Source organism: Neomonachus schauinslandi, chromosome 9 (assembly GCF_002201575.2).
Source record: "Neomonachus schauinslandi chromosome 9, ASM220157v2, whole genome shotgun sequence".
Classification (NCBI taxonomy): domain Eukaryota; kingdom Metazoa; phylum Chordata; class Mammalia; order Carnivora; family Phocidae; genus Neomonachus; species Neomonachus schauinslandi.
Genome location: NC_058411.1, coordinates 103479839 through 103504794, shown reverse-complemented (window position 1 = coordinate 103504794; position 24956 = coordinate 103479839). Strand labels below are relative to the sequence as shown.

The window sequence follows — 24956 nt, the reverse complement described above, 5'->3', positions numbered from 1 at the left end:
ACATGGAGTGCTGAAAATAAATCAAATGTAGTACAACACAGGCTAACTCAAGGACAGAAATGACATAAACACAAACATAAAGAGTCACACTTTAGACAGTGGCCAGATTCTAGGGTGGAAACTCAAATGACTATTTGGGTTGCATTTAAATATAGGTCGCGTTGTATGGAAAATGACCATTTTTAAAAATATTAGAATCAGGGGTGCCTGGGTGGTTCAGTCGGTTAAGTGTCTGCCTTCGGCTCAGGTCATGATCCCAGAGTCCTGGGATCGAGCCCCGTGTCAGGCTCCCTACTCAGCAGGGAGTCTGCTTCTCTCTCTCCCTCTCCCTCTGTGTGTGCTGTCTCTCTCAAATAAATAAATAAAATCTTTAAAATAAATAAATATATTAGAATCCTATTCCACTTACTTACAGAGGATACTGGAACAAAACTTGATTGAAGGCATGGAAGGTTTGGGGTCTCATCTCCCCCTCTTCATTTAGATGAGCAGAATCACTGAAATACAGTCTCTCAATTCCTCTTTGCCTCTCTCTCTCTCTTTTCTATTCAACACACAGGTGAATTTGTCAATGTTGATGCATAATCAGACAACTTTCCTCAATAATTCCAAACTATGAGAAGCAGCAGTTCCCACAGAGCATTAAGGAGGCACCACATGGAAAAACACATTAAATCCATTCATGCAAGAGCTCGAGGCTTCTGGGAAGATATCTGAACTTGGCATTGAAGAATGGATATCATTTAGAGAAGTGATATGAGGAGGGCAGTCTAGAAAGAACTGCAAGCAGAGGCGCCTAGGAGGCTCAGTCCGTTAAGCATCCGACCCTAGTTTCGGCTCAGGTCATGATCTCTGGGTGGTGGGATGGAGCTGCGCCTGTGTCAGGCTCCATGATGGGCTGCTTGAGAATCTCTCTCTCCTTCTGTCCCTCCCCCTGTTCACGGGCTCTCTCTCTAAAATAAAAATAAATACATCTTAAAAAAAAAAAAAAAGAACAGCAAGCAAAGGCACAGAAGCAGGAATGTGCAGAGCTCATAATTTGGAAAGAAGGACTGACCCAGTAGTCACTGGGTCTAAGACTGTGTGATGGGGATGTGTGGTAAGAGTAAGACTAGAAAGGAAATCTAGTCTCCACTCTGTAGCCATACACAAGATGTGTGACCATACATGAGAAGGTCATTGTATGGGTCTCTGGAATACAGAATCTAAGCACTAAAGTTCCTTTCAGTTCTTTTGGGGACAGCTTCCCCTGCTTTTTTCCCCTGAAAATCTCCCTTATGGTATGTATCCCTCTGTGTGAGAGGGAACCCACAGGATAGGGGCAAGAGTGGGGCCTTAGATTCATCAGAATGACTGTGAGCAAGTAACTGAGCTCAGTTTCCTCGGTGCACAATGGGGACTTTCACTTGCCTAGTACATAAGGATTGCCATGAAGACCAAATGGTAAGGATAGCAGGATTTGAAGCAACTAGCTGAACTAGCTGTCAGGACCTTAGGTAGGTAATTCCCTTCACTTCACTGAACCTCGGATTCTCTTCAGTAAAATGGTTGGATAATATCTACCTTGTATGCTTGATAGGAGGATTAACTGAAATAATGGGTATAAAATGCTTAGCCAAAGCATGGCATACAGTAAATATTCAGTAAATATTAATTATCATAATTACGTAATAAATGATATTTCATTGTCTGAAAACACATGATTTGCTCCCAAGAGAGCTCTTTTGGGGAAATTGGCTAAATCGTGCAAACAAATGCAATAAAAATCACGGGGAGGCTCGAGCCGGCAAATTCCTACCGGAGCTCGAGCGCAGGCGGGTCACGCCTCCAACCACACAGGCCACACCTCCAACCACACAGACCACGCCCAAGTCGCTAGCAGACCACGCCCATCAGCTCTCCTCTCCGGCCCCGCCCCTCCGGCCGAGCACGCGCACCCCCTTCTACCTTGAGGCGCCTGCGCAGGATAGGCCACCCCGCGGAGGTCATGAGGGTGCTGGTTCGGCGCTGCTGGGGGCCCCGGCCGGTGGGTGGCGGTCCGGGCGGTAAGCCGAGCCCCCAGTGGCGAGCGCTGGCCGGGCTCGGCGGCTCCCCTTGCGGGGAGGATGGCCGGGGCGTCCGAGTCCGCGAGAAGCCGCCCTGGCGGGTGCTCTTCTTCGGCACGGACCAGTTCGCCCGCGAGGCGCTGCGGGCGCTGCACGCCGCCAGGTACCAGGGCCGGGGCTTGGGGGGCCCGGCTGCCCAAGGCGCTGATGCCGAGCCTCTGCGGCCGGCCCCGAGGGTTTACACTCCGCGCCAGCGAAAGCAGCAGAGCCGGAAGGGTCTGGGCCCAGATCTCCGCGTCTCCAGGCGCCCGGAAGGTGCACGGCACCCGCCTGGTCCCTCCGGTCTACACTCCCTCACCGGGCTCAGTCTCTCGGTTCTCCAAGCGCTAGCGGGTGCCCCACGTGCCAAGCCGGCGCTAGTCGCTTTGCACACATCGCCTCTGTCCTCTGCCACCACCTCCTTGCCCCATTTGTGTGTAAGAAAACTGGAGCTCAGAGAGGTTAAGCGATTGTCCAAGGTCATCAGCTGAGCAGGTCGGGCCTTGAAACGGATTCTGACTTCGAAGTCCTCCTCTTTCCAATTCCTCCTTCTGCCTCCTATTCATTTAATTTGTACCCTCCAATCCTCAGGGCTTCTTACCGGGCACATGCACACCCATGTCTCACTTCTCCGCTCCCCTCCCCATCTCCTCTCTGTATACAACGGGACCCAGTTTTCTGGGGCTGAAATGAGGACACAGCCCAAAAACGAACTATTTCCAGCTGAATAAATTCATAAATCAGAACTCTTAGGTATTCCTTTAGTATTTCTACGATTTAACAAATGCCATTTACTGGGGTGGGGGAGGGGATTGAGATCCAACCTGTTTCGAGAGTCCATGCTGTATGGTGGCTTGACTCAGCTATACTGCTCTGCCTGCCTTCCCCCAACCTCCATTTGTTATTTTTCCACAGCGTTTTTTCCTGATGCACCCCCCACACTCATTTGTCATCTCCATCAAGTCTTCTTCACAGCAGCCCCTTCTATCGACAACCCCATCAGTCCCCTCCTATCATATTCCTCCTTCCACCACTCTGCTCTGTGCACACACCCTGAAACGCTCCCTTCACACATGTTCCTTCTGCACACCCTCCATGATGTACTCTCCACAAAATGCTTTCCGCAGATTGTTTCCAGAATCTCATGGCATGTGTCCTGACCTTTCTGCTGATGCTTTGCTTGGCAGCTCCATTACTCCTGTGCTTTGTCTTTAGGGCCCTCCTATATACTCCTTTTCTCATAACTCCTCAACACGTGATGTAGTAACTGGTAAATAAACTAACACCCTCTGGGCACTGGACTACGATGCAGCAGGTAAAAAGAAAGAGGTAGTACTACATGTACTGCTATGGAATGATGTCCATGGGATATATTTTGTTTTTTTTTTTTTAAGTATTTGTTGGATCGAGGGGCGCCTGGGTGGCTCAGTCAGTTAAGCGGCTGCCTTCAACTCAGGTCATGATCTCAGAGTCCTGGGATCCAGCCCCGTGTCAGGTTCTCTGCTTAGCGAGGAGTCAGCTTCTCCCTCTCCCTCTGCCCCTCCTCCCTGCTTGCCTCCCGTGTGCGCTCTTTCTCTCTCTCTCTAATAAATAAAATCTTTCAAAATAAATAAAATAAAAGTATTTCTTGTTTGGCTAACACATGGTTGTGGTACAGAATTCAAAAGGTTCAAAGGACATACAGTGAGAAGTCAGTTCCTTCCACCTCTATCTTCCATTTCCAGTTCCTCTCTTCAGAGACAGCCACTGTTTTCAGTTTCTTATTCTAGAAATGTTTGCTGGATATACAAGCAGATGTATATTTGACCCACTTTTTTAAAAGACTCACGTAATAGTAATATAGTGTTGTTAAGAGGGAAAAACCAAAATGTAGAGCAGTATAAGCAATATCCTATTTGAGTAAAATGTACCATATGTTTCTCTTTGCACAGGAAATTTCTAGAACCATGCTATCCAAACAGTAGCCATTAGCCACATGTGGCTCTTTAAATTACAAATAATTAAAATTAAATAAAAAACAAAAACTCAGTCTCTTCAGTGTACTAGTTTTTAATCATTTACCCTTAAATGTCTCATGAATCTAACATAAAAGTACTATGGAAGTATGTGAAGTACTTTAGCTTTGAGTCATTGTCCTAACACTCCTATTTTCTTCTAATCTTTCCAACTTAGAGAAAACAAAGAGGAAGAGTTAATTGAAAAATTGGAGGTGGTCACAGTGCCCTCCCCATCCCCAAAAGGACTACCAGTGAAGCAATATGCTGTCCAGTCTCAGCTTCCAGTGTATGAGTGGCCAGATGTGGGATCTGGAGAGTACGACGTTGGAGTGGTAGCTTCATTTGGCCGACTTTTGAGTGAGGCTCTTATTCTTAAATTTCCCTAGTAAGTTTTTTTTTAAAGGGAATATAGTATAGAGGCCTTGGTCTTTATATATGGGCCTGGTGTCTAAAGTGCAATGATTTGAATTCTAATTCTGCTTTCTTTACTATTTTAAGATAAAAAAATTTTGTTAGTGTCATGAATTGTTGAAATGTGTGATGCTCTTGATCTCTGGGCTCTCACCCACCTTCATTTAAATTCCATATAGATGCTGACAGTTCCCCAATGTGTCCCTCCAGTTCAGATCTCTCCCTGAAATCCAGGCCCCTGATACCCACCACCTCCTGCACACTTCTGCTTGGGTGTCTGATAGGCACCTTACATTTAAGATGTCCTAAACTACATTCCTGAACTTTTGCCCAAAACCTGCTCCTCCCCAAATCTTCATCTCAGTAAATGGCAACTCCACCCTCTGGTTGTTCGGACTCAAAACCTTTCAGTGGCTTGTGATGCCTTCTCTCACACCACACATCCAATCCATCAGGAAATCTTATTGGCTCTGCCTTTGAATTCTAGATAGAATTCACCTGTCGGGTTCTGTAGTAGCCCCTGCCTGATGTCTGCTGCCCTTGGCCTTCTCAGTCTTTTACCAACCCAGCAGCCAAAGTGATCCTTCTAAAGCAGAGGCTGGATCATGTCACTCTGCTCAACGTTCTTACACAGAAGTCATCCAAATCCTTATAGGGGCCTGTAAGGACCTACCTACTGGCCTTGGTCCCCTCCTGGCTGTCTGGTCTCATCTCCTCGTGTTACTCCTCAGGTTCACTCCACTCCAGCCACACTAGCCTCCCTGCTGTTCCTTGAACTTGCTGAACACTTACCTTCCTCAAGATACTACTGTTTCCTCTGCCTGGAATATCTGCATGGCTTATTCCCTTACCTCCTCACGGCTTTGTTCAAGTGTCTCCTTATTGGTAAAACTTTCTGTGACCCCTGTGAAAACTTTTGTCTCCCACCCAGTACTCTATCTCTTCTCTGCTTTATTTTCCTCCACAGCCCTTAGAACCATCTGGCAAACTTTTTACACAGTTTTGTATTGCTTATCTCCCGCTCTTGGCATGTAAGCTCCCTGAGGGCAGTATTTTTCCTCCTCTGGTTCAGTGTTGCTTGTATCCCCAGCACATGGACTGTGCTCAGTAAATATTTGTTGGGTGAATGAGGTGGGTCTGAACAGTGGAATTTTGAGTATAAGACTCTCGTATACATGCACTCTCAAGTGCGTATTCCTGCGGTGGAGATATCATCAAACTAATCAGCTTACTTAGTAAATGATTTAAATTGTTCATCTATGGGCAATAGGTGTGTTGGGATAAACAGCAAAGGTGAATAGATCATTGGATGGGGATTCAAGCAGCTTGTTTTAGGCATTCTCTATGCAAACTAAATGAAACAGGGTAATTGGACTAAACCATAATCACATTGTCCATGAGATGCACAGGAGGGTTTGAGTGCTTCTCCTCCTAGAGTATAAAAGGTGTTTTTTTGCTTTTACTTAAAAACTCCCAGGGATGCCTGGCTGGCTCAGTCGGTGGAGCGTGTGACTCTTGATCTCGGGGTTGTGGATTCGAGCCCCATGTTGGGTATAGAGATTACTTTAAAAATAAAATCTTTAAAAACTCCCAGACATCACAGACTGTTGTGGAACATCTTTGGGACAGTGAATAGTTGTTCTTTTTCTGTTTTTAATTGAGTTTCACTGGTCTCTTATAAGAGAGTAAACAATCTCTGGCTCCCTTTACAGGTGGTATAAGACTAGATTCAACTTTGTTTTTCAAACTTTCTGGGGAAGTGTAATGATGAAAAGTCGCATATTTGTTTAGGTCACAGGAACTAAATGGTAAAGCCCACTTGCACACTAATTTCTGCCTTTTCTGACTCAGTGGCGTCTTGAATGTCCATCCCAGTTGCCTCCCGAGGTGGCGTGGTCCAGCCCCTATAATCCATACCGTGCTTCACGGAGACACAGTTACTGGAGTAACGATTATGCAAATCAGGCCTAAAAGGTAGAAGATATTTTCTTGTCTCTAGACTTTGTGGTTTTGAATGTTGATGTCAGTCTGTTTGGAGGGGATGTGGAAGTGGATGAATGGATGGTGCTCACTAATTCCTCTAACTCCAGAGTGCCTTCCCTCTCTGTCTTTTCCTGGTTGCTAATATAAACTATATGTGGCTTGGTGTTATGTAGTGCCTCTGTAAGTCCTTGTGAAATGTTTGACTTGTTAACTGGAAGAAATTATAGTACTAACAGCCGGATTTCTATAAAGAACATTGTGCAAATGAGAGATGGATTTTTGTATATGAGTTGTAATCAATCTTGGTTCTGCTGGCCTTCGTTTCTATGGTCAAAAAATTTTTGGAACCTGAAGACTACAGTATATGCCAGTGTGTATTTATCTTAAACATTTGATTTTTTTATCCTACTATAGTCTAAAACAGGATTATATTAAGCTTCTATCTGTTATCACCTAATGTCCCCATAGAAAATAATTCACAACTTCACAAGAACAACTGCATACTTGGGATTTGCTTTAACTTACTTCAGAAAACAAGAGGGACAGATGAAATGAGTTGTAAAACTTTGATAATTCTAAACTCTGGATGATGTTATGGGGATTCAAGAGACTACTCACTCTGTTTTTTGTGGATGTTTGTAAAATAGTAAGCATTTTATTAAAGCTCTCAGGTTGGAAATAGAATTAACAACCACAAAGTTAAGTATTTAAAATGAAGCGTATTTCTGGGGCACCTGGGTGGTTCAGTCGTTAAGCATCTGCCTTCGGCTCAGGTCATGATCCCAGGGTCCTGGGATCGAGCCCCGCATCGGGCTCCCTGCTCAGCGGGAAGCCTGCTTCTCCCTCTCCCACTCCCCCTGCTTGTGTTCCCTCTCTCACTGTCTCTCTCTCTGTCAAATAAATAAATTAAAAATCTTTAAAAAAATAAAAATAAAAAAATAAAATGAAGCATATTTCTAATAAAAGCTGATAGCCAGTTTTTATGGAGCTTAGTGTAAAATGTAAGACTGTGGGAATGCAAATACACCTGTACCTACTTATAATCACCAATGATTAGAATCCAGGCAAAACTCTTGTCCTTTATTGGGGAGAGTATGGGCTATGGTGAGCACTGTGAATTGTGTAAGAGTGACGAATCACAGACCTGTACCCCTGAAACAAATAATACATTATAAAAGTAAATTAATTAATTAAAAAAAACTCTTGTCCTTTGAGAAAGGAAATATAGAAAGAAATCATTATGAATTTTTTAATGGTACTTCCTTGGAAAATAAATTTTTTGCTCTGTGCCCTCATTGTATAAATAGAAGCTTTTAAAATACTGTTTATTACTAAAGGTGGAATTATTTGCAGCTGCAATTAAATCCCTGATATGCAACTTCCCATACTTTTCTCCTTTAGAAAAAAAATAGATTTAAAATCTGAGTACAGGCCAGATTTTGCTTTCCCTTCTCTTAAACTGACATTTCTCTTTTGCTAAACAGTCAAATCCACAGCCAGGGTTAAACTATCCTTGTGGTATGTAAACACTCATGTAGATAAACCTGTTGATCTGAAGGAACGGTAATGTTGTTATTTGCTTTTGATTTTTGGTAGGTTTGATGTCGGCCCAATTCTCAAACAGGAGGCGGTTCCTGTGCCACCTAAGAGCACCGCCAAGGAACTGGAGGAAGTGCTGTCGAGACTGGGGGCCAACATGGTACGGTTCTCTAACATCCCACTGCTTTGTGCTCATTTCCTGGGTCTCCTGCCTGTCAGTGATGCAAAGAACACTTCTGTAGTGCGTCATTTTCAGCTTTTTGTTTCTTTTAATTGATTTCTCTCCCTGCTTCCTAAAATCAAGGTTGGCATTGCTCATGTAAGTCTTTGGGAAATGTACAGAGTGGGGACTTAATACAGGCTCTCCTGAAACACGCGAGCTTCTGTGGGCCCCCACGTTCCAGTGAGGCCATTAGACGCTGCTTCCCGGTTTCAGCCTCCGGCTCTCAGACTGGCCTGGCGCCCCTGTCAGACTGGCCAATAGCCATCCCCTCAGTGACCCTGCATTGCTCCACTTCTGCGCCTGCGCTGAGGTCACTGCCTCCATACGCCCTGGAGTTCTGCTGACCCCCTCGCTGTAAATGAACTCTTCGGCTTTGTATAGCTCGAATCTGCATACAGGAGGTCTGAGTCAGTGCTTAATAACCAAATCACTGATTTTCATATGAACTAGTTAATTTTCTGTAGAGGGTAGTTTTTCCCCAACTGTCTAGATGGTGCTTCCTAATCTAGGCACTCGCCTCAGAAATGGTATTGTAATAATAGTGGCTCTCGTTTTTCGAGCACAGGCTTGTGTGCCAGGACTATTCGGGATCCTCTGTAGACTTATTTTTTTTTTACCTTCCCAACAAACAGACTTTGAGGTAGCCTCTTACTGTCGCCAGTTTTTAAAGATGATGACACTGAAGGCCACACAAGTCAAGTAACTTTCTCCTCATACCACGAACCTCACAGTAAACGTGGACGCCTGACACTATTCCCAGAGGAGGAGACAAGCTGGTGGAATTGGGATTTGAACCCAGAACTGTGTGGCTCCAGAGTACATTTTCCTTCTTTGAGGCTCCACTGCCTTCCCTCCTAGGAGTTAGAGTGTGGATTCCCGAGCACACATTGTCCTGACAAGAAGAGCTTGCATAGCCAGCAAAGCTCAGCATTCTCTGGAAGCACATCTTTGCTCTGTCCTCTGCAGAGAGCAGCATCTCCACTGAGACGCCATTGAGGAGACTTGTCTCATCACAGCTTAAGGCAGTTTACTGCCCTGCCCTGCCACACACCTCCTTCAAAGCTTTCCATAATGTCATGGTACTCAATTATAATGTATCTCTGCTTTTGTTCTTTTCATCTTGCATATGTTGCTCTCCCTTTTTTTTTTTAAGCTTATTTCAGTTTTGAAAAATTTGCCTGAGAGTTTGAGCAATGGAAGGCAGCAGCCAACTGAGGGAGTGACACATGGTGAGTGAAGGCTGCAGAGACCCTTACCCCTTCACGCTGTTTTTGTCTGTTATGATAGCACCTGAACGCTCTGACTTCACTGGCACATTGCCCTTGATTTTGACTAAAGATTGAGTGCCCACTTGTATGTCCCTTTCCAAAGAATGGCTGGTATAGTCTCCCTTTTCCTCTTAACATGTAGTCTCTTGAAGGATTGGAAATTTTTTCCCTTTTCTTTATATTGAAAAGTACCAAACACAGAGATAAGTTAAAAGATGATGAATACCAGGGCACCCGGGTGGCGCAGTCAGTTAAGCATCCGACTCTTGGTTTTGGCTCAGGTCATAATCTCAGGGTCATGAGATCAAACCCCACATCAGGTTCTGCATTCAGTGGGGAGTCTGCTTAAGATTCTCTCTTCCTCTCCCTTTGCTGCTCCCTCACTCTAAGGTAATAAGATAAATAAATAAATCTTTAATTAAAAAAAAAGATGAATACCTGTTTAACCCAGACTCAGTAATGATTAATTATTAATATTTGGTCATATTTTCTTTCTCTATGTGTATGTGTTTATTTAGTATATATATTTTTAAAATTTCTGCTTTCCTTTGGAAGTATGCATCATAACCTTTCATTTGTTCGTAAATACTTCAACATGCATCTCTCTTTTTTTAAAATTTTATTTATTTATTTGTCAGAGGGAGAGGGAAAGGGAGAGGGGGAGAGAGGGAGAGAGAGAGCGCACAAGCAGGGGGAGCGGCAGGCAGAGGGAGAAGCAGGCTCCTGCTGAGCAAGGAGCCCAGTGCGGAACTCGATCCCAGGACCCTGAGATCAAGACCCGAGCTGAAGGCAGACGCTTTACTGACTGAGCCACCCAAGATGCTTTCTTGACTGAGCCACCCAAGCATCCCTCAACATGCATCTCCTAAGAGAAATGAATAGTTCCCTAATAGCGTCTAATATCCAGTACATAAATGTTCCTAATTGTCTAAAAACTTATTTTTTAGCTGTATAGTTATTCAAACTAGTATCTAATTATAATTAGTTGGTATGTCTCTTTAATCCAGAGTAATTCCTCCATTATTTTTCCCCCTCCATGTCGTTGGCTTTTTGAAGAGAATAGGCTAGTTGTCTATTTCCTTCTAGTATTGTTTAACTTGTTTTTCTAGCCTTTATATTTCTTGTGAATTGGAAATTCTAAAGGCTTGATTAGACTTAGGCTTGAAGTTTTTGGAAAGAGTATTTCATAGATGATGTTGTGTTCCAGTGGTATTTGTTTCAGTTTGTTTTTAATTTTAAGGATTGCTTTTTATTTATGATTTATTTCTTGACTATGTAAAACATTTACATGATTCAAAAGTCAAAACTGTTTAAGAGGATATACTCCGAGAAGTGTCACCTCTCTCTGCTCTAGTCTTTGGATGTCACATCAGTGAGCCATAATACCAGGTTGCATCAAGGCTGGTGAAGTTGAGTTTGATCACTTGGTTGAGTCCATTGTAAAGATTTGTTTTTCCCTTTGCAGTTGGCAGGTAATCTGTGGGGTAATGCTTTGGCACCATGCAAACATCCTGTTCTCTAACAACCTTTCACATAATGATTTTGGCATGGCTTGGTGCTTCTTCCCTGAATGAATTATATCATTAGGGATTGCAAAATGGTAATTTTCCAGTTCCTTTTACCTTTAATATTTGGCATTATTCTGTAAAGAATAATGTAAAGAATATTCTGTAAAGAAGAGCTTTTCCTCACTAATTGAAGATGAATCTTAGTTCATCCTAAAATGGCAGGATCAATGCTTAATTCTTTCTCTACCAATTTTTAGAGTAAGAAGTTGGTGCCACCCTGGGTGGCTCAGTCGGTTAAGCGTCTGCCTTCGGCTCAGGTCATGATCCCAGGGTCCTGGGATCGAGCCCTGCATTGGGCTCCCTGCTCAGCGGGAAGCCTGCTTCTCCCTCTCCCACTCCCCCTCTCTCGCTGTGTTCCCTCTCTCTCTGTCAAATTAATAAATAAAAATCTTAAAAAAAAAAAAAAAGAAGTTGGTGCCACAATCACCTTCAATTATGGTGGCAAATGAGTTTTTTAAATTATGATTTGACTCATGGATTTTCACTTATTGTGTTTTACAGTTAATTATATTTATAATTCTTTGTCCTGCTCAAGTCATTCCAAATTTGGCCAGTGGGAGCCCCCTAAAGTTGGGTCCTGAATCCTTTTGACAACCTCAACTAGTTTTTGAGTGCTTCCTTGCTTTCTTTTATAAGATGTCCCAGACTCACCTTATGAATTCTCTGTCCCATGTTGGAATGAACCATCTCCCCCTTGTTTGTTTTAGTGGGGGGTGGTATTTAGAAGCCATCTGGTACAACAGTGTGTTCCAAGATAAGGTGTCAGTGGACAAGGTGAGGCATTATATTTTTTAAATAATATTTGAGTTCATACCATTACTGATTCAAATATTTAAGATTTTATTTATTTGAGAGAGAGAGAGCAGGGGGAGGAGCAGAGGGAGAGGGACAAGCAGACTCTGGGCTGAGCATGGAGCCCAATGCAGTGCTCGATCCCACAACTCTCAGATCATGACCTGAGCTGAAATCAAGGGTCACTCAGCTGACTGAGCCCCCCAGCACCCCCCGCCATTCAAATTTTGAATTTCAGGGTTTTTCTTTCTTTTTTTTTTTTTAAAGATTTTATTCATTTATTTGACAGAGAGAGACACAGCAAGAGAGAGAACACAAGCAGGGGGAGTGGGAGAGGGAGAAGCAGGCTTCCCGCAGAGCAGGGAGCCCGATGTGGGACTCGATCCCGGGACTCCGGGATCATGACCTGAGCCGAAGGCAGACGCTTAACGACTGAGCCACCCAGGTGCCCCAAATTTCAGGGGTTTTCTTATATTTTAAACTGAATATCTTTTCAAAAGTTAATACTGACCTATTTATTTAATTGCTAGGCATAAAATAGTTTCAAAATTACAACACCAGTGGTATTAAAACAGTAAAATTGCTGAGTAATATTTCATATTCCTCTGCAGGTTTTTTTGTTTTGTTTTGTTTTTGGCCCATAGACTATATCCTGCTAAGAGTATGCAATCAGAGTACTGTGTCCAAAACTTACTGGAGATGATGATTATTTTTCCCATGTGGTTTTGTTACCCAGTTTGATATATAGTTAGGTTTATTTGTTTCAGTTTGTTTTCAATTTTCAGAGTTGCTTTTTTTTTCTCTTTATGATTAAACTTTATTTTTTGAATCATATAAAACATCTCTATGATTAAAAAATTTAAGCTTTTGAAAAACTATACTCAGAGAAGTCTCACTTCCATCCCTAGCTGCTCCTCCCTGTTTCCCCCCATGAGTGAGTATTTTTTTTTTTTTAAAGATTTTATTTATTTGACAGAGAGAGACACAGCAAGAGAGGGAACACAAGCAGGGAGAATGAGAGAGGGAGAGAGAGAAGCAGGCTTCCTGCTGAGTAGGGAACGTGATGCGGGGCTCGATCCCAGGACCCTGGGATCATGACCTGAGCCGAAGGCAGACGCTTAACCATCTGAGCCACCCAGGCGCCCCCATGAGTGAGTATTTTTATGAGTTTATGATTTAGCCTTCCAGTTGTTTCCTTTTATCAAAATAAGCAGATATCACATATTTTTAAATTGATTTTTCCTTTATTCTTTCACAAAACGTGGCATAAAATATATACTCTTTTGTACCTTTGGTTTTTTGGGTTTGTTTGTTTGGTTGGTTTTTGTTTTTGTTTTTATTTAACCGTGTACCCTGGAAATCCTTTCCTATCAATAAGAAGAGATTTTCCTTGTTCCTCTTTATGGCAGCATAGTTCTCACTTATGTGGATGTATCATAATTTATTCAACAGATCCCCTGTTGATGGACATTTTGTTTGTTTCCAAACTTTTGCTATTTCAAATAATGGCCATTATAAATAACTTGAAGCATATGTTACTTCCAAATCCAATAGATGAGAAATTGCATCTTGGAGTAGTTTTAATTTACATTACTCCTGTGAGTGAGGTTGAGGATCTTTTTGTATGTTTAAAGACTACTTGGCATTTCTTTTTTCCAGGAAGGAACATTATATCTTTTGCCCATTTTTCTATCACATTTTTGGTCTTTTTCTTCTCAGTTTTTAGGAGTACTTTATTTGATAGATATAAATAAATCTACATAACAGATATAAAGTAGTCCTAGATATTATATTAATATTACATAGATATATATTTTAGATTACATGTAATTATAAATTTTATATTTGTTATAAATAGATCTAAAGTATTGTGATAAAAATTACAAATACTTTCTGGTTTGTTTTTTGGTTGTTGTGTTGTTGTTTTTTAAGTAATCTCTAAACTCGACATGGGGCTCGAACTTACAAACCCAAGATTGAGAGCCTCATGCTCTACAAACTAAGCCAGCCAGGCGGCCCTGTCATTTGTTCTTAGACTTGATTTATGACCTTTCTTTTTGTCTTAAAAAGTTTATTTTTATTAAAAGCTTATTTTTATGTAGTCATATTTGTCATTCTTTTCTTTAATTGCTTCTGGATTTTGAGTCATTGTTAGAAGGGCTTTTTCTACTCCCAGGTTACAAAGAAATTCACCCATTTTTCTTTTAGTATTTGTATGATTGATTTATTTTTACTTTATATTATGGAAAATTTCAAATATATTCAAAAGTTGAGAAAATAATACAAGTTCTCTTGTATCATTCAGCATCAATAGTTGCCAGTTCAGGGGCGCATGGGTGGCTCAGTTGTTAAGCGTCCACCTTCGGCTCAGGTCATGATCCCAGGGTCCTGGGATCGAGCCCCACATTGGGCTCCCTGCTCGGCGGGAAGCCTGCTTCTCCCTCTCCCACTCCCCCTGCTTGTGTTCCCTCTCTCACTGACTCTCTCTGTCAAATAAATAAATAAATAAAATCTTAAAAAAAAAAGTTATCAGTTCATGGACATAGAATCTGATATTTATTCTTGCTCTTGGCTTTGTCCTGTAGCCCCTAAGATTTCTGCTGGTACCAGCTGTATAAAATGGGAGGAACAAACTTCAGAGCAAATACTCAGACTTTATCGTGCCATTGGAACTATAGTAAGTTGGAAGTCAGATTGCAGTTTTACCTAATTGTGTGTGTGTTTAATTCATTTTCAAAATATTTTTACTTAGGAATGAATCTCAACTAAACCTAAGAATCCTGAAATTCATTTTATTCTTAAAACTTTTAATCTCATAAAATATACATAACATAAATTTACCATTTTAACAATTTTTAAGTGTATAAATAAGTAGCATTCAGTACATTCATATCATTGTGCAGCCATTGCCACTATCCATCTCCAGAACTTTTTCATTGTCCCAAACTGAAACTCGGTACCCACTGAACACTAATTCCCCCAGCCCCCTTCCCGCAGTCCCTGGTAACCACTATCCTACTTTCTGCCTCTTAGAATTTGCTTATTCTAGGTACCTCATATAAGTGGAATCATACAATATTTGTCCTTTTGTGTCTGGCTCATTTCACTTAGCATAATGTCCTTAAGGTTCATCCATGCTGTACCATGTAGCAGAATGTCATTCCTTTTTAAGTCTGAAAAATATTCCATTGTATGTATATACCACATTTTGTTTATCCATTTATCAGTCAGCGGAGGTTTGGGTTGTTTCCCCCTTTTGGCTATTGTGATTAATGCTGCTGTGAACACTGGTGTACAAATATGTTCGAGTCCTTGCTTTCAAAAATTTTTTGTGTATATGAAATTCATTTTTTAAATATTCTTTAAACATCAAGTTTTTATATGGGCCTTAGAATTCACAAAGCACTTTTGAATATACATATATATTCTGCAGTTTCCCATAACCAAGTTTTATTACCCATTTCATAGATGAGAGGAATGAAAGTGAAGCAATGAACTTCAGGGTGCCCCATCATAAAATAATGAATCTAAATTTTCTAATGCCTAGTCCAGTGCTTTTCCCAGTATATCTTTCTGCCCGTAGCCATTTTTTTACAACTGAATTCTTAAATCCTCAATTTCTACAGATGGTACACAAAATGGAGTTGTAACTGTAACTTATTAAATAGTTCTTTATTTATTCTTATAGTATTTATTAAATACTTATTAAAATACCTGGGGCACCTGGCTGGCTCAGTTGGTGGAGGGTATGATGCTTGATCTCAGGGTTGTAAGTTCAAGCCCCACATTGAGGGTGTAGAGATTACTTAAAATCTTTTTTAAAAATTAAAAAAAATACTTATTAAAAAACCTGAGTTCAATTCTCAGTTCTTTGACAAATGTATTGGGTTTTTTTCCCCCTTCATTTTGATAGCCTCTTGGGTTGTTTGAACGTGGGGCCTACCAAGTGTGGGGTTTTTAATGGGCCACCTGTTATTAACATTGATTAAGATGGAGACCTGCCACTGCATATTTCTAGCATGCCAGGTTCTTCAGTGAGGATCTCAACCTCATGTGTGGGTATCATCTCATTTTAAGTTGATGAAATTGGGTTTAAAGTAGAGAATGCATGGTTACTGAATATTGCTCAAGGTCACATTGCCAGTTAGTGAGAGGCAGGTTTTGAACCAGATCTGTCTGACTTCAAACCCGGTACTTTTCCCACAGAAAAGCAGAATGGCATAGAGAAAGGAACGTGGACTTTAGAGCCAGGCAGAGCTGGGTTCCATCTTGTCTCTGCCACTTCCTAATTTGATAGACTTGGGAAAATTATTTAACCTCTGAGCTTTAGTTTGTTCATCTGAAAATTAGGGCTGATATAATGTATATAAAGCATCTAGTATAGATTCTGGCAAAGAGTAGGTACTCATTAAATGTTATCTGCTATTATTCATGCATTCGTTAAGCAAAATTGTTTTTAAAGATTTTATTTATTTATTTGTTAGAGAGACAGAGAGAGTACAGCAGGGGGAGCGGCAGGCAGAGGTGGAGGGAGAAGCAGGCTCCCCGCTGAGCAGGGAGCCCAACGCAAGGCTTGATCCCAGGACTCAGGGATCATGACCTGAGCCGAAGGCAGATGCTTAACTGACTGAGCCATCCAGGCGTCCCTATTATGTGTCAGGCATTGTACCAGGTACTAGAGATAAAGATGATGTGAGAAGGCAGAAACAAATAAGCAAATAAATAAAAATATCAGGTAGTGTGATAAGTTTTTTGATGAAAATTAAAATAGGAAAACGTGATAGACTAACTGGCGGTTATTTTAGATTAGGTAGATGGGGAAGGCATCTCTGAACTGACATTTAAGTTTTGATTTGAAAGACAGTAAGGAGCCGGTCATGCCAAGATGAGGAAAATGGCATTCCAGGCAGAGGGAGCAGCTAGTACAAAACCTAAGGTAGGCTAAACAAGATAAAGACTTCACAAGAAAAGAAAGCCACAAATCAGTATCCCTTATGAATAGAGCGGCAAAAATTCTCAGCAGAATTAGCAAACTATATTAAACAACATATAAAAAAGGATTATATACCATGACCAAGTAGGGTTTATATGAGGAATGCAAGGTTGAATCAACATACAAAAACCAACCCATGTAATACACCATATTAATAGAATAAAGGGCAAAAGCCACATAATTTACTCAATAGTTGCAGAAAAAGCACTTGACAAAAGTCCAACACCCTTTCATGATAAAAATGTTCAACAAACTAAGAAGGGAACTTCCTCGGGGCGCCTGGGTGGCTCAGTCGGTTAAGCGTCTGCCTTCAGCTCAGGTCATGATCCCAGGGTCCTGGGATCGAGCCCCGCTTCGGGCTCCCTGCTCAGCAGGAAGCCTGCTTCTCCCTGCTTCTCCCACTCCCCCTGCTTGTGTTCCCTCTCTTGCTGTCTCTCTCTCTGTCAAATAAATAAAATCTTTAAAAAAAAAAAAAAGGGAACTTCCTCAACCTGACAAAAACCCACAGCTAACATCATATTTAATGGTGAAAGCCTGAAAGCTTTCCACCTAAGATCAGGAACAAGACAAAGATGTCCATTCTCACCAATTCTATTCAACATTGTGCTGGAAGTTCTAGCCAGGGCTATTAGGCAAGAAAAAAGAAACAATACAGAATCAGACTGCAAAGGAATAAGTAAAACTCTATGTGCAGATGACATGACCTTATATATAGAAAATCATAAAGAATCCAAAAGAAACTTTAGAGCTAATAAGCAGTAAAGAAGACCTAAGTAAATGGAAAGACCTCGTTGTTCATGGGTTGAAAGACTTAATGTTGTTAAGATGGCACTATTCCCCAAATTGACCCACAGATTCAACACAATTCCTATAGAAATTCCAGTTGACGTCTTTGCAGAAATTGACAAGCTGATCCTACAATTCATATGGAATCCCAAGAGACCCAGAATAGCCAAAAAATCTTGAAAAAGAAGGACAAAGTTAAAGAACTCACCCTTCCTAATTTCAAAACTTACTGCAAAGCTACAGTAATGAAGACAGTGGGATACTGACATAAGGATTGACATACGGTCAATCGCTTTTTGATAGGGGTACCAACATAGTTTGATGGGAAAAGAATAGTCTTTTAACACATGGTGCTTAGACAGCTGGATATCCACAATCAAAAGAAATGAATTTGGATTCCTACCTCACAAACTCCAAATGGATCAGAGACCTAAATATAAGAGCTTAAATGGTAAGACTCTCGGAAGAAAACATACGGGTAAATCTTCATGACCTTGAATTAGGCAGTGGTTCTTAGATATGTTGCTACAGCCTAAGCAACCAAACTAAAAATACAGAAATTAGACTTGAAAATTAAAAACTGTTGGGGCTTCAAAGAATACTATCAAGAATACGAAGAGACAACCTATAGAGTGGAAGAAAATATTTGCAAATCATATATCTGATAATGGTCTAGTATCCAGAATATATAAGGATCTCTTACAACTCTACTACAAAAAGACAAATGTCATTAGAAAATGGGCAAAGCATCTAAATAAGTATTTCTTCCAAGAAGATCTGTAAATGCCCACTAAACACATGAAAAGATGATCATTTTCATTAGTCATTAGGGAAATGCAAATCAAAACTGTACAGAGATACCACTTCACACCCACTAGGATATCTATAATTTAAAAAACAGACAATAAGTATTGACAAGGATGTGGAGAAATTTAGAACCTTCGTACATTGTTGGTAGGAATGCAAACTGGTGCAGCTGCTATGGAAAAGTAGTTTGACAGTTCCTCAAAAAGTTAAACACAGGGGTGCCTGGCTGGTTCAGTTGGTAGAGCGTGCAACTCTTGATCTTGGGGTTGTGAGTTCAATCCCCACATTGGGTGTAGAGATTACTTAAAAACAAAATCTTAAAAAAGTTAAACATAGTCACATTACCATAAAATTGATCCTTATCTTCTGCAATTCACCTTTCCTCTTCACTGAGAAAAAGCTTGTGCTATAACAGAAGGTGAAATTTGATTCCTAGAGCTGCCATTTACTAACCAAGAGCAAAACCCGTATCTTTGGGTTTCTGCTTTTTTACCTCTAGAACAGGGTTAATAACCATGTCCACAACTGCCAAGATCAAAGGAGATAAACTTGTGAATTAAATCCATGCAAACATATGATTTTGACAGTAATGATGGTGATACTGAAATGACTATATTCTTACATCCCTTTCCTTTCTGCAATGCTGTGATGATAAGGTGAGGATGAGCTTTACCCTCCTCAAGAACAAGAAGTACATATTCTGAACAAGAACTATGTACCTAGTATATTTATAACTCTCAGTAAATACAAACCTTTCTTTAGTCAGCATGTGTGTTCTTTGAAAGAAAAAAGTTACACATGCAAAAATTGTTTCCTGACTTTTACTGGAAATGGGTGAAAGGAAAATAAGCCAGCAAATTATAGAAGAGGATATTGTACCAAAACATATTTTATGTAAGATCATGAACACCTATGAATTTTTCTTCAAATTTATTTAATTCTTTGATGTCACGTTCAAATCTTTGAAACAATCTAACTCTTGTGAAAAATTAAATGTCCTCTTTAGGGAAGGTCATAAAGAGCACTGAATGCTGAGAATGAGAAAACCTAGATTCTGGTCCTAGGCTCTACCTGTGTCTAAACTTGGGAAAATAGCTGCATTTCTCTGGGCCTTTCTTTTCCTTGTCTATGAGATAGAGGATTGAGCTACAGTCTGAAAATAAATTTATTTACTTCAGAAATTTGAGAGAACTTATTTCCTGGTACATGTTAATTTTTATTAGTCTGAAATCAAAATGTAACGGAAGTGGCATTTCACACTGTGGGAAAGGGTGAGATGGATTATCCAGTCAATAGGGTTGGGACAACTGAACTGGTTAGCTATTAGAGGGGGAGGCCCTCAAATCCTGCCTTTCAAAGTCCAAATAAAATGTAGATGGATCAAGCATTTCAATGTAAAAGAGTGAAACCACAAAGAACAGAGGGAAAAGCACAGTTGAATAATTTTATAATATCCCTATGTGTGGGATAGCCCTTTTTGAGCCTAACATGAACCACTAGAGCCAAGAGAGAAAAAAACTGGCTAATATTACTCCATAAAAATAAAAACACTTATGCACGGGAAAAAAATTACTGTACCCAAGTTTAAAAGTCCATACACTGGGAAAAATTGCTATTAATAGTAGCAAGAAATTGAAAATAATTGAAATGTCCATCAGAAAGCTATTCGTTGCATAAATTATGGTATAGTCAAGATGGGAGTACTGTGCTACAGATATAGAGGGAAATAGACATGCATGCACTGATGAAAGTTGTCCATGCTTCAATCGTTAGGCAAAAAAGCTCCTTGTAAGAGTACGTTCTAGATTTTTGTAATATTTGCAGGAAAAAAAATACAAGGATATACACATCAAATTGTTAACAGTGGTTACTTCTCAGGATGGGAGTACAGAATAATTTCTAAATTTTTTAAAACTTCTTCTAAACGTTTTATTAATTTAAGTAGCTCTATGCCCAACATGGGACTCAAACTCACAACCCTGAGTTCAAGAGTCATAAGCTCCTCCGACTGAGCCAGCCAGGTGCCCCTACTTTCTAAATTTTTTTAACATAATTGTAATGCTTGCATTTTTTAAAATGAGCATAAATTTAAATTAGAAATATTAATAAAGATATAAACATTGATTTTTATTTTTTTTTTTTAGATTTATTTATTTATTTATTAAAGAGAGAGAGAGCATGAGAGGGGGGAAGGGCAGAGGGAGAAGCAGACTCCCCACCGAGCAGGGAGCCTGATGTGGGACTCGATCCCGGGACTCCAGGATCATGACCTGAGCTGAAGGCAGTCGCTTAACCAACTGAGCCACCCAGGCGCCCTAAACATTGATTTTTAAAATAGTGTTTAAGGTCTTATCAATCTTGGAGACTGATGTAGAGGGTCACATCTGTGTTCTGTTTCATAAGATTTAGAGACTTAGTTCCCCATTCTTCTGTAACTGGGAGAGAAGTCAGACCAAATTAATGCAAAATAGTAGTTGAAAGGGGTTTGGGGGTTGAGTGTATTCCATTATAATACCTTCTTTAATTTTATTTGCAGATTCCGTTGCAGACTCTCTGGATGGATAATACCATTAAACTTCTGGATTTGGTAGAAGTTAATAGTTCAGTCCTCACTGGTACTAACTTTTGAATAGCTGATGAATAACTATACTCCATTTGAAAATGTGTCTGTTTTACCATAGGTCACATTTACTAAAAACAAGGATTCTTTTAGTTTGTGTCAGTTCAGTAATGATAATGCTTTACACTCATTTATTGTCTTATTCTTCGCAGTGTCCATTCTCATGTATTTTTTCACTCAGTCACCCTAAGAATGTGGGAAGTAGGCACAGCAGTCTTACTATCCCATTTTAAGCTCTGTGATTTCCTACACTAAGGTTTTCAGGGAGTGCAGAATGACTTGGTCATTTTCATTCTGCTGAATATCATAATGAAAATCCCTGGGCAGCTCAGTGAGAATCCTAGGCCAGGGTGTAGCATTTCATGACACAGTCCGTTCTGAGGCCCATCAGTGCCCTCCCAGTATGGTGGACTGAAGGAGTGGGAGCCACAGAAGGAGCTGGTCCAGCTCAGAGGGAGTCGGGGTTCCCCAGGAATCTAATTTGTTGGGTCATGGATGGAAGGGCCAGCTTAGATCGTAAGCTTCCTGTATACCTCTCCACTGGTAGCTAGTTATTTCCCCCAAATGGTCAAAACTTCTAAATTTGACATTTTTAGGTTGATCTTTGGGAGACTGGGTAAAGGACAGGTAAGTTCCTATGTGTATGGAAAGCTTCCCTTTGGGTTTGAGATGCACTAGAGCACCATGGCTCCATCACAAGTTTGGATTACAGTCAGGGCATCAGCAGGTATGCCCTCTAGTATTAATACTGCCTCCCGGGATGTTTTTTTTTATTTTTAAGCACCATGAAGTTGCTTAATTATTTATTCTCTCTCATATCCTTCTTCTCCCCACCCCTCAATTCTTTAGATCCAAAATTAAGAGAACAACCTGTTATTCCAGGATCAGTAATATACCACAAACAGTCACAAATACTGCTGGTTTGTTGCAAGGTACATTTTCCTTTAGTTTTAAATTATACTCGTTTTACTGAGTTTATAGTTTATCATTTTTAGTTAAGACTTCACTCAACTGTTTATCCATCAGAGTGAGCCACTGGACAGTTTAATTTTTCTTAAGAAATAGTAGAATCTCTAGTATAATTTTTGAAAGTGATGAAGTTTTACCAAGGCATTATTACTGAAAGAAGATTCAGTAAGTTTAGGCTTTCTTAAAAGAAACTTGTATATTCTCAGTGTAATTTAATTAACAAGTTCTTGTTAACAACTAGCAAGTCTTGTTTAACTAGCAACTCATCTTGTTAATATGGTGATCATAGAAGATAGCCATAGCGGAGTATCTAGCCGAACTACTACAGTGCAGGTATCCTACTTGCTTTTATTGTTCCATAGTGGTTAAAGAGGAGATTTCTTAACCTATTTAAAATGACTTTCGAACCATTGTTATTTTATGACAATGGCCTGAGAAATGTTCCACATTTCTTCCATTTCCTGGTATTTTCCTTCATATGGTGTTTATGTGCGATGTTTCACGCTCAAGAGGTCGTGTTTAAAATGTGTGATAGGGTGATCTGACCTACACAGACTGTAGATAAAGAGCTCCCACATCAGCCTCTTTTCATCTTTCTTCAGCTTATTCTTGAACGGTATAGGGTCTATATTGCAAATCTGCAGTTTGCTGTCCTAGAAGAAGCTGGGGTTGTCTGAACATGTGAATTTAAGTGACGAGTTATGTCACCTCGGACAAATCACTCACCTCCCTGGGCATCAGTTTTCTCTTCTAAAATCAATTTCCGCTGGGGATGATATTGGATCTGCCTACTTTTAGAGTGGTTATATTTTTGATGACCAGTCATAATAAGATACATGGACATATTCTGAAAACTGTAAAGTACAATGCCAGTATGACACACTTCTTTATTCTGCCCCCTTTATGTAATTTATACAGTTCTGTACATTTGTTACCACTCAGTAATAAACTTAGAGTCAAAGAATGATATATGTTACTTAGTACAGTGCTATCTGCAGCTAGGCATTTGGTAAAGATTTGTAGGTTTTCACGATAAAAGTTGTATAAGCTAAAATTTACCACCAGTTTTGCCACCACTGCCTATTCACTGTTTGTCTTTTGCCCTTAGGATGGCTGGATTGGTGTTCGATCAGTGATGTTCAAGAAAACACTAACAGCTACTGATTTCTACAATGGGTATCTGCACCCCTGGTACCAGAAAGACTCCCAAGCTCAACCAAGGCAATGCAGATTTCAGACTCTCAGACTTCCAACAAAGAAGCAGGGAAAAAAAAAATTGTTGCTATGCAACAGTGCATTAAGTAGTTAGGAAGTGGATGGACAAGAACCTACTACATATTTGTAATTTATTAAAAGCCTTATTTACAAGGAATTACCTTGACTTTCTTTTTTTTTTTTTTTTAAGATTTTATTTATTTATTTGAGACAGAGAGAGACAGAGAGCACATGAGAGGGGGGAGGGTCAGAGGGAGAAGGAGGCTCCCTGCCGAGCAGGGAGCCCAATGCGGGACTCGATCCCGGGACTCCAGGATCATGACCTGAGCCGAAGGTAGTCGCTTAACCAACTGAGCCACCCAGGCGCCCCATTACCTTGACTTTCAAAGAAGATGACACTGTTGGAGGGAAAGGAAAGAAGATTATTGTCAAAAAGATGTATTACCTCACTTCCCATTTTTTGTTTTCACAGTAGTTAAGACTCGCTTTTTTTATTTGAATAACAAAAAGAGCTATTTAATTTATTTAAAAATTTTTTGTTTATAATGTGAAACTCAAGGAGATTTTATCTTTCCCTAAAAGCAAATGCAACTAACTAGTAACTAGTGTGTGTATGGACACACACACACATACACCCCTACTGAATAGAGGCTCCTTTAAAAAAGTGCATCTATGAAATTTTTTAGATCATATGTTCCCATTGACTATGCTATCATTTCAGCAGTATTTAATCTACATTTCTGATTTTTAATAAGCAGTAAAGTCAGCTCTTTAAATTTATCTACCATCTAGTTCTCATAAAGTAGTAAAACATACATAATATTTAATCATCTCTATCACATGAATCTGTACTATAAATTCATATTTTACATCTAGGTTTTCTTAATGTAGGAATATGCTAACATTTTTCAACTTAATTGTGCAATAAAAGTTATTGAGCATCTGGTCTGTGCAAACTCATCTCTGTCTCCGAGAGAGTCAAGCACTTCTGGGGCAGGAAAGGCATAGCGGCCAGCTGTGGAATTTTTGAAAATCTTTACATATCGGCTCTTCCTGCCTAGATTCTATCAGTAAAAATCTTTTTCCATTCATTAATTCATCCATTCCACATTTATTGATAGGGTGATCATATAATTGGTCATCTAAATTAGGCACATTCATGAGTAAAGGAAGCACTTATAATAATTACTCCTGCACAACAGGCATAAACCAGGACTCTCTGGGGCATCTGGGTGGCTCAGTCATTATGCGTCTGCCTTCGGCTCAGGTTATGATCCCAGGGTCCTGGGATCGAGCCCCACATGGGGCTCCCTGCTCTGCAGGCAGCCTGCTTCTCTTCTACTCCCCCTGCTTGTGTTCCCTCTCTCGCTGTGTTTCTCTCTGTCAAATAAATAAATAAAATCTTAAAACAAACAGGACTCTCAGGCAAACCAGGTTGTATAGACATCCATCCTATTTACTGAACACTTGCTGTGCTACCAGCCTTTACGCTGCTTGCTGGAGATTCACAGATTAAATAATATTTGGTATCTTCAATTTACTGGGGAGGCAAACATGTAAGCAAATATAATACTGTTATGAATGCCATAATGGAGGCATAATGGAAGCATTCAGTCTCACTTAAGGGATTCAGTGGAGGCTTTCTAGAGGAGGTAAAGCTGAATCTGAGGTTCCAAATGATGATGAGTTCACCATGCAGAC

General features: G+C 40.3%; 1 protein-coding gene across 1 annotated transcript; it reads left to right on the top strand.

The window, feature by feature from the left end:
- Positions 1–1967: 1967 nt before the first annotated feature.
- MTFMT (mitochondrial methionyl-tRNA formyltransferase) lies at positions 1968–23345 on the top strand. The gene is given in 10 exon segments (XM_021693896.2): positions 1968–2208; positions 4257–4466; positions 6344–6466; positions 8072–8174; positions 9391–9466; positions 14451–14542; positions 20988–21066; positions 21921–22003; positions 23149–23304; positions 23307–23345. Coding segments are annotated over 10 exon segments (1182 nt in total). The 5' UTR covers positions 1968–1987.
- Positions 23346–24956: the final 1611 nt, after the last annotated feature.